Source organism: Momordica charantia (assembly GCF_013281855.1).
Source record: "Momordica charantia cultivar OHB3-1 chromosome 8 unlocalized genomic scaffold, Mcharantia_2.0 BLBB01000008.1, whole genome shotgun sequence".
NCBI lineage: Eukaryota > Viridiplantae > Streptophyta > Magnoliopsida > Cucurbitales > Cucurbitaceae > Momordica > Momordica charantia.
The window spans coordinates 19,141,183-19,156,841 of NW_028275166.1; the positions used below are offsets into that span (position 1 = coordinate 19,141,183).

The following is a 15,659-nucleotide window of genomic DNA, read 5'->3' on the forward strand; positions in this document are numbered from 1 at the left end:
CATCCTTTCAAGAAAAAGGGAGAAAGTCTATGGACACACATGGTTAGGGCTTTCCTATGGAGCATGTGGATTGAAAGGAACAATAGGATCTTCAATGGCACGTCTCTCCCTTTTCATGTCTTTTTTTGATAGAGTTGTAGTTTCAGCTCTTGGATAGTGTAAATGCTTTTATTTCCCTTTCAATAGCTACTCCCTCAGTGATCTAGTCTCCAATTGGAAGACCCATTTGTAATCCTGCCCTTGAGGCTTTTGTATATTTTATATCATCCATGAAATACATGTTTCTTACCCAAAAAAATGTATAGTTTAGGGCTCCTTATGGCTCAATTGAAGGAAATAATATTTGTTATCGTCTCATAATATCTTGTTAGTTCATGGTCGAATTGAATCATGGGATATCTAATGCTTTCATTTGCTAACGGAGTAGTGCAAGTGAGAGTCTCAATCCCATCGACTTGATCAAAGTAGTGTTGAACATACATGTAGCTATATATATGGGTTAGTATATGGTGAAGCCGTGTAGTTTAGTGTTTGTAAGAGTGCCTACAAGGAGAGAGTAGTTTGATAGTTGTGAGGACAATGAGAGTGCATAGACGATGTGGTGCCTATTTCATATTGAACTTGGCTTGAAAGAAGCATCTATGTTCCTTGAATAATATTGAACTTGGCTTGAAAGAAGCATCTATGTTCCTTGAATAATCTTGGTACCATTCCCTCGTATTTTTTGGCTTTTGTTGTTGGTACTTGATACAATTTGGGATTATGCATTTCCTGGTTCCTATGTGTTGAATTAGTTAGAAGTTAAGATTATGTGGACTTAGTTAGAAGTTGTTTAGATTTTGTGTTTAAATTTAGCAGATAAATCTCCTTTTTTTGTTAGGGAAGTTAGGAGGTTATTCCTAGATTTTGTTTCCTCTTGTAACCTATAAATAGTGCCTCTATTCCTCATCTTTGATCAATCAATTTGAGAATTTATTTCTTCTCTCTTTTCTCGTGTATGTCTTTCTGGTGTCTCTATCCTTAGTTTTTATGGTATCAGAGATAGGTTTAGATTGACACCAGAATGGTTAAAACAGTCATGATGACTGATGTGCGCAAGGATGAGAGTTCCGACGGATCGAATACGACCTCAATTTCTCTCCCTAAAAGCACATCAACGACACCTCACATCTCTATCTCTAAAAACACTTCGCTCCAAATTACCTTTCCAAAATTCAACGGAAAAAATTTTCTGCAATGGTCTCGATCGGCCCTCCTAGTTATTCGTGGCCGCAGTCGACTCGGGTACATCAATGGCACGATAGCAGAACCAGATGAAGCTGACCCTTCTTTTTTCCGTGTGGGATGCACAAAACTCAATGGTCATGGCATGGCTCATTAACTCGACGGAGGAGGACATTAAAGAATCCTTCATCTTCTACTCAATAGCAAAGGATCTTTGGAATGCGCTCACTATGACTTTTTCTGATTTTGATAACTCGGCTCAATTGTTTGAATTACGCAATAAGGCACGTTCCTTACGACAAGGTGAATCCGATGTCATCCAATACTACAGCTCATTACGTAGGTTGTGGGCTGAACTTGATTTATGTCTCAATCTCGAATCGGAAAACTCGAAGGATGCTGAACGCTTCCGCAAACACGTCGAGAAGGAACGAATTTATGATTTTCTTGCAGGTCTTCGTCCGAAATTAGATGATGTGCGTGGCCGCTTACTTGCCACAAAGCCAATCCCAGCCATTGACGAAATCTTCGCAGAAGTTCGCTGGGAGTCAAGCCGTAAACGTCTGATGATGGGTGATACACCCACAAAACCTCTGTCCCTCTCACTGGAATCATCAGCTCTGGCGGCACGAGGTCCACCACCACCTTCATCCCGATCTACTCGTCGGAACAACCTATGGTGTGATCATTGTAAGCGCACAAACTATACAAAAGATCGGTGTTGGGAACTCCATGGTCGTCCTCAACGAAATAATTTATCAGGGGATTATCGGCCACCTCCACCTACAAATACTCCACCTTCTCGAACCAGCTCCTCCAGCTATCAAGTGGTCCCTAGTGTGTCAAACTCCCAAGATTTGGCCATCTCTCTCCCTCCATTTTCGAAGGCACAACTTGAACAGCTCTATCGCCTCTTAACACCGTCGGTTGAGTCTACTCCTTCGTCAAGTTTTGTGGCACAACGAGGTATTTTTAGTGCAGCTTTAACAAGTCAGCTGCATTTCGATCAGTGGATCTTAGATTCGGGTGCAACTGATCATATGACCGCTTTTCATGATATGTTTACCATGTACTCACCCAACCCGATTCAGACACATGTCAAGCTTGCAGATGGGTCATCGGCCATTATTAAGGACTTTGGTTCTGTTATTCTTAGCCCAAACATTACATTGCACTCAGTGCTCCATGGGCCTAAATTATGTTGCAATCTAATTTCTGTTCAGAAGTTGACTCATGATTTAAAGTGTCAAGCCCTGTTCACTGACTCTAAGTGTTTGTTTCAGGACTTCATAACGGGAACGACGATTGGCAATGCTGATGGCTTTGAAGGGCTCTACTACTTCAGAGGACCAAGTCTAAGAAATAAACAAGTTCTCCAGGTTGGTAGTGAGTCGAATTCTAGGGAACAACAAAATTCTACTTTTACATCGCCGTTTAGGGCACCCGAGTTTTCAGTATCTTAAACATTTGTACCCTTCACTTTTTCATAAAGATGACCTTTTTACTTGCGAAGTGTGTCAACTTGCAAAACACTCTCGTACATCTTATCCTTCTGTGGAGTATATACCATCCAATCCATTCACAATGATTCATAGTGATTTATGGGGGCCGTCTCGCATCAAAACTATGTCCGGCAAACGTTGGTTCCTTACCTTCACTGATGACCACACTAGGGTTTGTTGGGTCTATTTACTTAAAGAAAAATCAGAAACTGCATCAATCTTTCAACAATTCCATTCTCTATTCATAATCAATTTAATACGAGAATCAAAATTCTTCACACAGATAAGGGGACAGAATATTTTAATCAAATATTGGGAACTTTCCTGTCTCAAAATAGAATCATTCACCAAAGTTCTTGTGTCATTACCCCCCAACAAAATGGTATAGCTGAAAGGAAAAATAGGCATCTTTTAGAAACTGCTCGTGCTCTCATGTTCACCAATTCTGTTCCTAACTGTTTTTGGGGTGATGCTGTCCTTACTGCTTGTTATCTCATTAATCGGATGCCCTCTCGTGTTCTGAAATTTAACACTCCACTAGAAATCTTACTCACTATCTATCCGCAAATCCGATCTGTCCTCACAATTCCCCTCAAAATATTTGGATGTACTGCATTCACTCATGTTTATGATCATGAACGTCACAAATTGGAGCCAAAAGCCAGAAAGTGTGTCTTCCTTGGTTACTCTCCTGCTCAAAAAGGCTATAAATGGTATTGTCCATTCACCAATAAATTTTACACTACCATGGATGTCACATTTTTTTGAGTCTCAATCTTTTTTCTCCCTAAATTCCCCTCAGGTGGAGACTGAGCCTATTACAAGTAGTCTTGATGGAAATTTTTGGGAGATTGACGATCTAAATACCAGAATTGAGTCCCCTCAGTCAAAAATACCTGAGATTGATGGTCTAAATACCGAGTCACCTCAGCCAAAAATACCTATCCCGATCGTCCCAATTACTCAGATAGAAGAGTCAGTTCCTATTATTTCCTGTAATAATGAAGATGATCAAGTCAACCCAAATCGAAGTGACAAGCAACCTGAGACTCTTGTTGTTTTTCTCGGCGACAAACGGTTCAAAGAGGAGTGGAGCCACCACAGCCTCAACAGCAAAGTCATGAATCCATCTCGTCCTTAGGTACTGAACAATCTATCCTTGTGCCTCAAGACAATACTAATGATCTTGATCTTCCTATTGCACTTAGGAAGGCTGTGAGATCGTGTACTCAACATCCAATTGCTCGATGTATTGGTTATAGTCATTTATCTTCAGCAGTTCAGACCTTGGCTCTCAATCTGGAAGCCAATGAGGTACCAAAATCCATTCAAGAGGCTATGAGCAATCCACAGTGGAAAAATGCGGTAGATGATGAAATGAAGGCTTTGAAGCTTAATGATACGTGGACAGTAGTTGATCGTCCTCAAGATAAACCAACGGTAGGATGCCGATGGATCTTTACTGTCAAATATAAGGCTGATGGGTCCATTGAAAGGTATAAAGCAAGATTGGTGGCCAAAGGATACTCTCAGACTTTTGGGGTAGACTATTAGGAGACATTTGCACCCGTTGCAAAATTAAACACAATCCGTGTCCTCTTGTCTCTTGCTGCAAATCTGGATTGGAAACTACAACAACTGGATGTCAAGAATGCATTCCTCAATGGAGATTTGGAAGAAGAGGTGTACATGGACCTTCCTCCTGGATTTGACATTGATAAGTATGATGGAAAGGTGTGTAAGCTGAAGAAATCTCTCGATGGTTTAAAACAATCCCCACGTGTATGGTTCGGGCGATTTTCAAAGGCTGTTTGTATACAAGGATATACCCAAGCTCAAACTGACCATACAATGTTCTATAGGCACTCTCAAGGTAAGATCACCATCCTCATTGTTTATGTCGATGATATTTCGTCACAGGTGACCATCATGAAGAAATAGAGAGACTAAAACAGTCACTTGGAAAGGAGTTCGAAATAAAGGACCTGGGAACACTTCGGTATTTTCTAGGGATGGAAGTTGCAAGGAGCAGAACTGGTATATCTGTGTGTCAAAGAAAATATGTACTAGACCTCTTGAAGGAAACCGGAATGCTTGGATGTAAACCATTTGATACTCCAATAAGTCCCAATCATAAGTTGGGAGAGAGCCTAGATGGGGTACCCGTTGATAAAGGGAGATATCAGCGTCTTGTTGGAAGATTAATTTATTTATCCCACACTAGGCCGGATATTGCATTTGCAGTGAGTGTTGTAAGTCAATACATGCATGCTCCTACTGAAGAACACATGGAAGCCGTGTATCATATTCTTAGATATCTTAAAGGAACTCCAGGGCTTGGATTATTTTTCGGAAAGGATGATGACAGAAAGATTAAAGTGTTTACAGATGCTGATTGGGCAGGTTCTATTCAAGATAGGAGATCTACGACAGGATATTGTACCTTCGTCTGGGGTAATCTTGTTACATGGTTACATGGAGGAGTAAGAAACAATCAGTTGTTGCAAGAAGTAGTGCTGAGGCTGAATTCAGGGCATTATCTCATGGTATTTGTGAGATAATGTGGCTGAAACTCCTTCTCCAAGAACTCAAGATCAGGTTTGATAGTTCAATGGAAGTCTATTGTGACAACAAGGCTGCAATTGCTATTGCACACAATCCAGTGCATCATGATCGTACTAAACATGTTGAGGCTGACAGGCATTTTATCAAGGAGAAGATTGAAGAGAAAATTATAAATTTGATGTATGTTCCATCTTTAGATCAAGCTGCAGATATCCTAACAAAAGGACTCTTGAGACCCGTGTTTGAAAGGTTGTTGATCAAGCTGAAATTGTTCCATCTGTATAGTCCAGCTTGAGGGGGAGTGTTGAATTAGTTAGAAGTTAAGATTATGTGGACTTAGTTAGAAGTTGTTTTAAAGTTGTTTAGATTTTGTGTTTAAATTTAGCAAATAAATCTCCTTTTTTTGTTAGGGAAGTTAGGAGGTTATTCCTAGATTTTGTTTCCTCTTGTAACCTATAAATAGTGTCTCTATTCCTCATCTTTGATCAATCAATTTGAGAATTTATTTCTTCTCTTTTCTCGAGAGACATCTCGTGTATGTCTCTCTAGTGTCTCTATCCTTAGTTTTTACTATGCTTATCCTACATCACTGACTCTTTTCATGAGGATTATTTTTCCGGTAAACTAGGTTAAATATTTTACAATATGTACGTTTTGTACCCTATTACTTTGAGTTTTTCAATTTGGGAAACTGAGCATCGAGCGAGAACTGTGGTTGGGCAGTTTACTTATTCCAGCCGAGTTGCAATGGTCAGCATGACTATATCTGTATTGATCAATCCATTACTCTTTATACGTGAACTGAAGTACATCTTCAATGTAATAAAACTTTACTGCCCAATGTTGGATCACCAGGCTCATGATTCCATGCAACTTGCTTGTTTAAGGTATTTGGAACTCTCAGAAATTGTTGCTTTGAAGCAGAAGGTCAACTACAAAATTTACTCTTGATATCTGAGTTCCTTTGGCCAGCTTTACTTCTTCCAGTTGCTGGGAACAAGGTAATATTTTTTTATGCGCTTCTTGATCCTCAAAATTTAATAGATTTGTATTTGTTGCTTAGACAATAGTCGTGTGAGGTGGGAGTGGTTTACTTCATAATTGCTTTTACATTTATACTGTAACATTCTTGTGTGCAGGTTTATAAGGTGGAGGATACGTCAAAAATGCCACTTGAGCTTGGAACTGCACTCTCAATTGAGCGCGAGCAAACTGGTGATCCTGAAATTCGAGTTCAAGCATTGGAGGCTATATACATGATCACATTGCAGGTCAAAGAGATAATTACATCTCTGTTTGAATTTGATGAAATCCCATTCCTTTTTTTGAACAAGAAACGAACTTTTCATTGATAAACGAAAAGGAACAAAAAATTGTTCAAAGATACAAACCCCCAAAGGGGTGAAATAAAGTGGATGAAGAAGGAAAAAAAATAAAAATAAAAAAATAAAAAGATACAAACAAACCAAACTTAATAAATGAAGCTTAAACATTACACAAAAAAGCCTCCCAATTCGAACAAATCATGCTAGGAGAATAATTTGCAAAGAGATTGGAGAGAGCACACCATTGTGAGGCTTTGAACATAGCTATACTGTAGCATTCGAATGGTGAGCGGCTTTTCCCTTCGAAAGTCCTTTGATTCCGCTCAAACCATAACTCAGATATAAGCGCTTTAAGGCCGTTTACCCAAAGAAGACTTGCTTTAGGCAAAAAGAAAGGACCAAATAGCAACTGAAAAATTGATGAAGATACTGACTTGTCCTTTACCCAAGCTAAATTGAACATATGAAAGAAAAGATCCCAACAAACTGATGCATAAGGACAAAAGAGAAACAAATGCGTTTGGTCTTCGCTAGTGGCAGCACACAAAACACATATAGAAGGTTGGAGGAACATGTTAGGCAGCTTCTTTTGGAGAGTTTCGGAAGTATTTACTTTCCCCCATTAAGGAGAATCCATGTTAGAACATTCACCCTTTTTGGGCTGCACGAATTCCACAATCTTGAAACAGAATCCTTAGGCAGAGATGAAGGACCAACTCTAGGCTTACAGAGGGAGCTAACCGAAAAGGATTCAGAAGAGTTTAAACTTCATTTCAACTGATCTTCATCATCACAAAGCTGAATTGGATTTAAACATGACAGCAAAGATAAATATTCTTCCAATTCTTCACCCTTTAGCATTCTCCTAACTTCAATTCTCCAAGAAGAAGAATGTGAGTCCCAAGCATCATGGACTGGTATAGAAGGAGAAGAAGAGATCCGAAATAAGGATGGAAACCTATCCTTTAAGATAGAATCCCCCAGCCATAAATGGTGCCAAAATAGAACTCGTTTGCCATTCTTAACCCTGAAAAAGGTAAAGTTTGCCACCAACGACCACTGTTTTTTAATGCAAAACCATGGACTACGACGACTACCAATTTTTTTCCCAGAAACAGTCCAGTTAAAACGGTCAATACCATAAATGCTTGCCACAACTTGCCTCCAAAGAGTTGAAGTTTCTATACTAAACCGCGAGCCCCATTTGGCTAGCAAAGCATGATTTCTATGCAACAATCTCCCAATACCCAAACCACCTTCTTCCCTGCAACGAGAGACAATATCCCACCTAACCAAGTGTTTCAATGTACTCTTCTGACTACCTCCCCCAAAAAAATGATCTCAAACTTTGCTCAATCTGCTTGCTAATAAGAACTGGCATTTGAAATATTGATAAAAAGTACAATGGAATGCTGCCGAGAACCGAGAGGCAAAGAGTCAACCTCTCTCCACGAGAAAGCTGGTACCTTTTCCATCTATCGAGCTTCTTCATGATTTTTTCTTTAATGGGATTCCAAAAATCAATATTTTTAGGATTTCCACCCAAAGGTAGACCTAAGTAAACAATAGGCAGTGTTTCAAACTTACAATCAAACTTCTTTGCAACCATAACCACCCTTTGAAGGTCAATATTAATTCCGCACAGGAAGATTTTTCCCAATTTACTTTAAGGCCCGAAAGCCATTCAAATGCCTTTATAGTATCGAAAAGGACATCCAACATCTCTTCATTATCCTTACAAAATAGCAATGTATCATCAGCGAATTGTAAATGAGAAATATGCACCAAATTGCTCCCCACAATGAAACCTTCGAACAAACCTCTATCGTGGATGTTTTCCATTAAGCTGCTTAGAACATCACTGATCAATAAAAACAAAAATGGTGAAAAGGGATCACCTTGACGTAAGCCACGCGAAGCAAGAATTCTTCCACGAGGCCTACCGTTTATGAAGACCTAAAATTTAGCTCCTCGAATGCACCCATTAATCCACTGAATCAATTTATTTCCAAATCTTTTCTTCCTAAGGACAGCGATCAGAAAATCCCAATCCACCTTATCGAAAGCTTTCTCAATGTCTAGCTTTAAAAGCCAAACTCTCTTTTTCTGTAATCTGTAAAAATCCACCGCCTCATTTGCTATCAATATCGGGTCTAGAATTTGTCTACCCTCAATGAAAGCGCTCTGATTAATGGAGATTGTGCTGGATATAACTTTCTTAAGCCGTTCGGTGAGGACTTTAGCCATAATTTTGTATGTGGAGGTCGTAAGACTAATGGGCCTAAAGTCTTTAACCTTGTCCACAACATCCTTCTTAGGAATAAGACAAATGTAAGTATATTTGATACAAGCATTTATAATACCACTTTTGTAGAATTCTGCAAAAAGTCGAGCAAAATCCCCTTTCCAATGTTGCCAAAATTTGGCAAAAAACTCAATGGTAAAGCCATCAGGTCCAGAGGCCTTATTTTTCCCAAGAGATTTAATAGCTGACCATATTTCAAGATCATCAAATGGTCTTTCTAACCAGTTACTGTAATGATTCGAGAGGGGTCTCCAGTTGATCCCTTTGGGAGAAAATCTTTGGACAGCCTCTCCCTTATACAAATTTTCAAAAAACCCAATGATTTCTGCTTCAATTTCCCTCTGATTTAGCAGGGATATATTTGATTATTTATTTGTCACGAGGGAACAAAAGTTTTTTTCATTGAAGTTATTAAAAGTTGGGAGGGAAAAACAAATAACCTCCCTTCGTTTGGAGGAGAGTATTGGATATCCCCCAAAAACTCAACCAAGAACAAAAAGAACATCCAAGCCCAACCCACCAAAATCAACCGTTGAAACAACAAAAGTTTTAGAACTTGACAAAATGTGAAGTCTAATAAAAGATCCTTCTTGAAGAACAGCTGGCTCAGTAGCTGAGGGGATCTTTTCTCTAGACTCCTTTCTCGAATAAGCCAAAGAATCATATTTTAAACTTCTGCTAATTTTATTATTATTATTTTCTTTTTGAAAACTAGGAAGTAGACTTTTTTACTGATTGTATGAAAAGTTACATGAACTCTCATTCAGAGATATATTAAAAACCGACCAAAAACCCAAAAAGCGTGCTAATAAAACGCCGCAAACCATTGTGGTTGCGGATGCTTGGGATAACACTGGTAATTCTTGGAGGCTGCCAACTAGGCGATCATTGAAGGATGATGAAGTCATTGAATTGGCAAATCTTTTATCCTTGCTTTCTTCAACCTCCATCACTGATTCAGAAGATCATCGAGTATGCAGTTTAGAAGCTTTGGGTTTATTTTCGGTTCGATCGTTGAGAAAATTCGGGCATTCGGTTTCTAATTTTCCTAAGGAAGTACTACCTATTCTATGGAACTCTTTTTGTCCAAAGAGAGTTAATTTCATGGTTTGGATTCTTCTAATGGGAAAAGTTAACACTTCAGAGACATTACAAAAGAAAATGCTCAATTCTTTGATGCAGCCATCATGTTGTTTATTGTGCAAAGCAAGTGGGGAAACCCAAAGACATGTCTTCTTCTCATGTAGCTATGCAGTGGCCTGTTGGAAAAAATTGCTATTTATGTTTGAAGTTTCATGGGTGTGGGATCTGAAGGTGCCTCAAATCATTTTTCAGCTTTTCAGTGGGCTGCAAGCAAGCTCTACAACTAATCTGCTTTGGGCTTTTGGAATAAAAGCTCTTCTTTCCGGATTGTGGTTTGAGAGAAATCAACGAATTTTTGAAGGCAAGAATCGATCTCCTATGGAGTGTTTCTCAATCGCCAAATTCAAAGCCTCCCAATGGTGTGTTCGTTCTGATCTCTTCTCTTCTTGTTCTCCTAGTACGCTTTGTATGAATTGGGAGGCTTTTATAACTCCCCTTCAAGGAGGTTTCTTTAAGTTTATGGTTTTTATTTCTTCTAATGCTTACTTTTATTTATTTCCTTTATCTTCACTCTTGTGGGAGTTTGTATCTTTGAACAATTTTGTTCATTTGCATTAATCAATGAAAAGTTCGTATCTTGTTCAAAAAAAAAAAAAAAACGCCGCAAACCGACTCAAATGATAGAATAAAAATAAAACAAAAGTCTCTAAAGTGGTTGGTAAGAAGCTATCTTAAATTGAGCAAAAGATGCGTTCCTTTTTGTGGGGCGATTCTTCGAAAGGATCCTTAGACATTTGGTGAGATGGGATATTGCCTCCATCCCGTTGGAAGCAGGTGGTTTAGGCATTGGTTGTATTCTTAAGCGCAACAATGCTCTTTTATCTAAATGGGGGTGGAGGTTTAGCATGGAGACAAAAGCTTTATGGCGTAGGGTGGTGGCCAGTCTATATGGATCTGACCATTTTAATTGGAATGCGATACCTAAACTCAATGCTTCGGGTCGTAGTCCTTGGAATAATATCAACAAACAGTGGCTTCAGGTGGAGAAATCCTCTTTTTTCAAAGTTGGGAATGGACGGAGAACTCTCTTCTGGCACCATTTATGGGTTGGAGTCTCTCTCTTAAAGGATAGGTTTCCTTCTATTTATAGTATTTCAACTTCTCCTCTTATTTCGGTTTCGGAAGCTTGGGATAGTGGGTCCTCTTCATGGAATATTGTAACTCGAGGGGCATTGAAAGACGAGGAGATTATGGAGCTTTCAAAGCTTCTTTCTTGCATTTCTTCAGTTACTATTTCAGAAGAAAATGATGATGTTCATCGCGAGGAGGATTGGAAAAGTCGGGCCTCTTCTATGTTTCTTCTCTTTGCAAGTTTCAAAGAGCTGATTTGTGGGTTTCAAAAGCTCTTCTATTCTCTCTTTGGAGTTTGGGCAGCCCAAAACGAGTTAATATGTTAGCTTGGATTCTATTATATGGCAAAGTTAATACAGCAGATATTTCTATAAGTTAATACAGCATATATTTTGCAGAGAAAGACTACTAAGATGGCTTTACAGCCATCCATTTACTTGTTATGCTGCTGTTTGTTGGAATCTTTTCGTCCAGATGTTCCAATTAGCATGGGCTTGAGATCGTGAGACTGCTAATAATATTTTTCAGATTCTACATGGTATTGGGTTGATGCCTAAAGCTAATCTACTTTGGATTAATGAGTTTAAGACTATCATCTCAAAATTATGGTTCGAGAGGAATCAAAGGATTTTTCAAGATTCTTGTCGCCCGTCATTGGAATGCTTCAACATTGCCAAATTCAAAGCTTTTCAATGGTGTGCTCTTTCCAATATTTTCTCTTTGTATTCCCCTAGTATGATTTGTATGAATTAGGAGGCCTTTATTTCCCTTTGTTGTCTTGTCTTATATTTTATTTTCTATTTCTTGTTTTTCTCTATCACTCCTTCCGGAGTTTGTATCTTTGAACAATTTTGTTCCTTTTCATATATCAAATGAAAAGTTCGTATCTTGTTAAAAAAAAAGAAGCTATCTTAAATGTGCAGAGGAGCTCCAATAACAACGTAATTGACAACCCATCGTGGAATCATTAGGATTAATTAAAATCCAGAAGCTATAAACACCCTTGCCCACAAAACAACATCCACCTTCTGCAAAAAAAACCAAGAGAAGTATTTTTGAAAATTCTAAAACCTACACTTCAATCCCTAAAGTTTAGAAGATAGTTTTAAATTGTCACTTTTCATTTTAGGGTAATGTTAAATGGTTGTTACAGTTGGAACAAAAAGTTTTCACTTGGTGGTCCATAAATGAATTAGAAAGATAAGTAACTTTCTCATGTTTTGAGTGCTTCATTTTGTTTTTGTCATCTTACTGCCAAGAGTTTAAACGATTGATGTTTCTTGGCTCAAAAGTATCATTGCTCTTGCTTCGTCCTACCAGGAGGCGGGCAGAAGAGCGTTCTGGTCTATCAATGGACCAAAAATACTGCAAGTGGGTTGAAGATGAGGAAGATGCAAAAGTAATGGAAGCATTTGAGAGAGTTGGCTCCCTAGTAAGTAACATACATTTTTCATAGACGTAGCCGTATCTCTAAATCTAGTGTTTTTCGTCTTTAATTAATTTTCCTTGATTTATGTATCAGTTGATACATAGTGGTGGAGACGAGGAATCACACGATTGAGGAGAAATTTGCAGATAATATAGATAGCTATATGGTGGTTTAAGTTATAGCTCTCAGAACAGGGCTTCTTCTATTTCCTCAATCTTCTGATGTCTGATGTGATGCATCAAAGAGAGTATGCAATCCCCCTGGTGTACAAAGGAGAAAGGAGATGATAGTGCTTTTAGTTTTTTAAGATTATTTTTGAGTTCTTATCCAAAAAAAAGGATTATTTTTGAGTCAATGTTACAGAATTCATTATCAGAGTCAGTTTCTTTAAACTTTTTTTTTTTTTTTTTTTCCCTTTGGTTAGGGGAAGAATGAATAGTCTTTTACATTTAAACTTTTCTCTAATGTAATTGTTGGAGAATCCTATTAAAAAAAAAACTAATTATACCATTTTCTTGTTCTTTCCCAGTTGTGTTTTCTGTAATTCACAACGTGACACAGCAGAATTTATGAGACTATTGATGGTCTAAATTACATGTGAATTATAAATCAAAGAGACGGTGAAAATTGCATTTTAAAGCATTGTGTTGTGGTTGCACCAACTTTGGCTTAAAAATTCTCTTCTTGTTTACTATTTGTTGTTTTCTATTTCTGAACCAGTAATCATTTTTAGGAAAAAATGTAAAAACAAAAATGTATTTAATAACCGTTTCTTATTTTTAATGGTTGAATAAAATTGAGTTGATATAACCTCCAGTAAGTTAAATATACCAAATGGTCTATAATCTTTTAACTAATTCTTAGTTTGATAATTTAATCAGAGGGTGTGTCAGACCAGTTCGATTTTTTTCTCTGATCTCTCTTCCGAGATGGCGGTCGGCTGTGGGGGTAGAGGTCTTCATCTGCGTAGGCTTTCCTTCTTTCAGGTGGCTTCTTCTCGGATTGATTTGGTGTTGTTTGGGAGACGATGGCCGACCGTGGGTGGTGATTTGTTGTCAATTTGGGACGTCTAATCGCTTCACGGCGTGCTGTGGAGTCTACAGTTTTCGATCGTTTTTGTTGGAGTGGTGTTGTATTCGATTTGTGGGTTATTTGATTCGGTGGCGGTGCTTCTGATTTTGCGTTTTTTTCAGAGGCGGTGTAGATGTTTTGTCCAGCGGTTGAGGGCAGTGAATTCGTTACCAGTGAATCTCGGACTTGCGTAGCATTTCTCGTTTTTTCAGTCGAGGGCAGTGATTTTACGGCTATCTTCGATTTTTGGGTGGTCTGGCTTCGAGTGCAAGGGATCACTGGAATTTCCTTTGGTCGGTTACCAGCACCATGAGAAAGTCGTCTAGTGGAAGGGGTGGTGGTGGTTCGATGAGGCCTGTCCTGCGACACATTGATTTCGTGGTTGCATCGGTACAGAAGGCTCCAGCACCGGTCAAGTTGATAGTTGGTGGCACTGTGTTGAGGTTGAGGCAGTGGATAGTATCGGAGACGAGGCTAGGGTTTCAGTGTATGGGTCGGGGCTACGGGGGTGTACCTGATGGGCTACTTGTTGATGGGTTGGTCCGGTTTGGGTCGGGTGACTGGTCTAGCCTAATCCGGCCTGGTTCTGATGGACCCACATCCGGTTCGGCGACTTTGGGAGTGTTAGGGGCCAATTTTTTGCCGATTAATATTGGTTTCGTGTCACCACTTGTTGATTCTTTGTTGGTTTATGGTGATTCTTCGTGGTTCTGATTTGGGAAAGGCTCATGTGGTCGTGGGGACTGGTTCTTTGCCCTATGAGGCGGGTTTGTCTTTTTCTGGTGATAGGGTGTTTGATAAGGGCAAGCTGGCTCAAGGTGACACATTGTCTTGGCGTGGTGTTTTTGGGTCTTCTTCTGTTTTGGCTTCTGTTCTTGATTATTTTCCCCTAGTGTTGGTGGATGGGGAGTCCATTGCGGTTCCTTCAGCTGAGATAGTATGTGAGGAAGAGAAGCTTTGGGCCAATTTTTGGATTCTCGTCCTCCGTATGCAGTGGTTTCTCGGTTGGTGACTCATATTTGGGCAAATGTGGAGGAGCTGATTATTACCTACTTGGAAATGGCCTTATTTTTTTCCAGTTCCTGCATAGTACGTCATGTGATTGGATTATGGCCAATGGGCCTTGTTATATTGGTGGCAAGCTGCTTTTTCTTTGTCGGTGGACGCCTAATATTGTTCCCCAATCCTTTAGTTTTGCTAGTGTTATTGCTAGTGTGGTTGAGACTCCTTTATGTCTTGATATGTCTTGATAAGGCTACTGAGGAGCAGAGCCGGCTTTCTTTTTGCCCGGGTATGTATTGAGATGAGCTTCTTCTTTACCTACATCAGTCAAAGTTCAGGTTCGTGATAATTTATTTACTATTGCTGTTGAATATGCTTGGAAGCCCCAAACGGTGTTCTAGATGCTGTATTTTTGGACATTCAGATTCGACTTGTTCTATTGTTTCTAAGTAGGTTTGGGTGCCGAAATCCCAGTTGTTGTTCCTCCTAAGGCCCCTATGGCCCCGGCTATTGAGGGGGAGTCTGCTGTGCCTCCAGTTTTGGGAGCAGGAGAGACTTTAGTGTGTGGGAGTCATTTTGCTGCACTGACTTTGGTTGATGATTGTTAAATTATTTTTTCCTATTGTATTTAGATTAGGGTTTTCTTATTCTAGTAGGTAAGTGTTTTCCTTATCCTAATAGGCAAGAATTTCGTTTTAGTTTCTTCTTTGTGACAACTATTTATAGTCTTGTATCAATCCTTTGAAACAAGACAAGAGAATTATTTTTCTTATAATTGACATGGTATCAGAGCCAAGTTTTCTCTAAAATATTTGTGGGAATTAGGATTTTGTGTCCATTAGGATTTTGTACCATTAGGGTTTGAAGTTTTGAACACTATTTTGCAAGTGTTCATTGTACCCAACCCACTGCAGTACCACCGCCGCCGACCACCGACGCTGCTGCTGCCGCCGTTTGCTGATTCACGTGGCTGCTAGGGTTGTTGTCATAAAGGGTGGCTGCTAGGGTTTTAAAAGGGAAAT

The 15,659-nt window shown here is 39.2% G+C and overlaps 1 protein-coding gene across 1 annotated transcript in view; it reads left to right on the plus strand.

Annotated features, from left to right (window-relative positions):
* The window catches only part of LOC111023223 (uncharacterized), a 29,449-nt gene extending 14,037 nt beyond the window's left edge, over positions 1-15,412 (plus strand). Inside the window, 5 exon segments of the mRNA XM_022300606.2 lie at positions 6,179-6,292; positions 6,431-6,562; positions 12,456-12,511; positions 12,513-12,567; positions 12,658-15,412. Coding sequence (XP_022156298.2) covers positions 6,179-6,292; positions 6,431-6,562; positions 12,456-12,511; positions 12,513-12,567; positions 12,658-12,696 — 396 coding nt within the window. The 3' untranslated portion in view covers positions 12,697-15,412.
* The last annotated feature ends 247 nt before the right edge of the window (positions 15,413-15,659 follow it).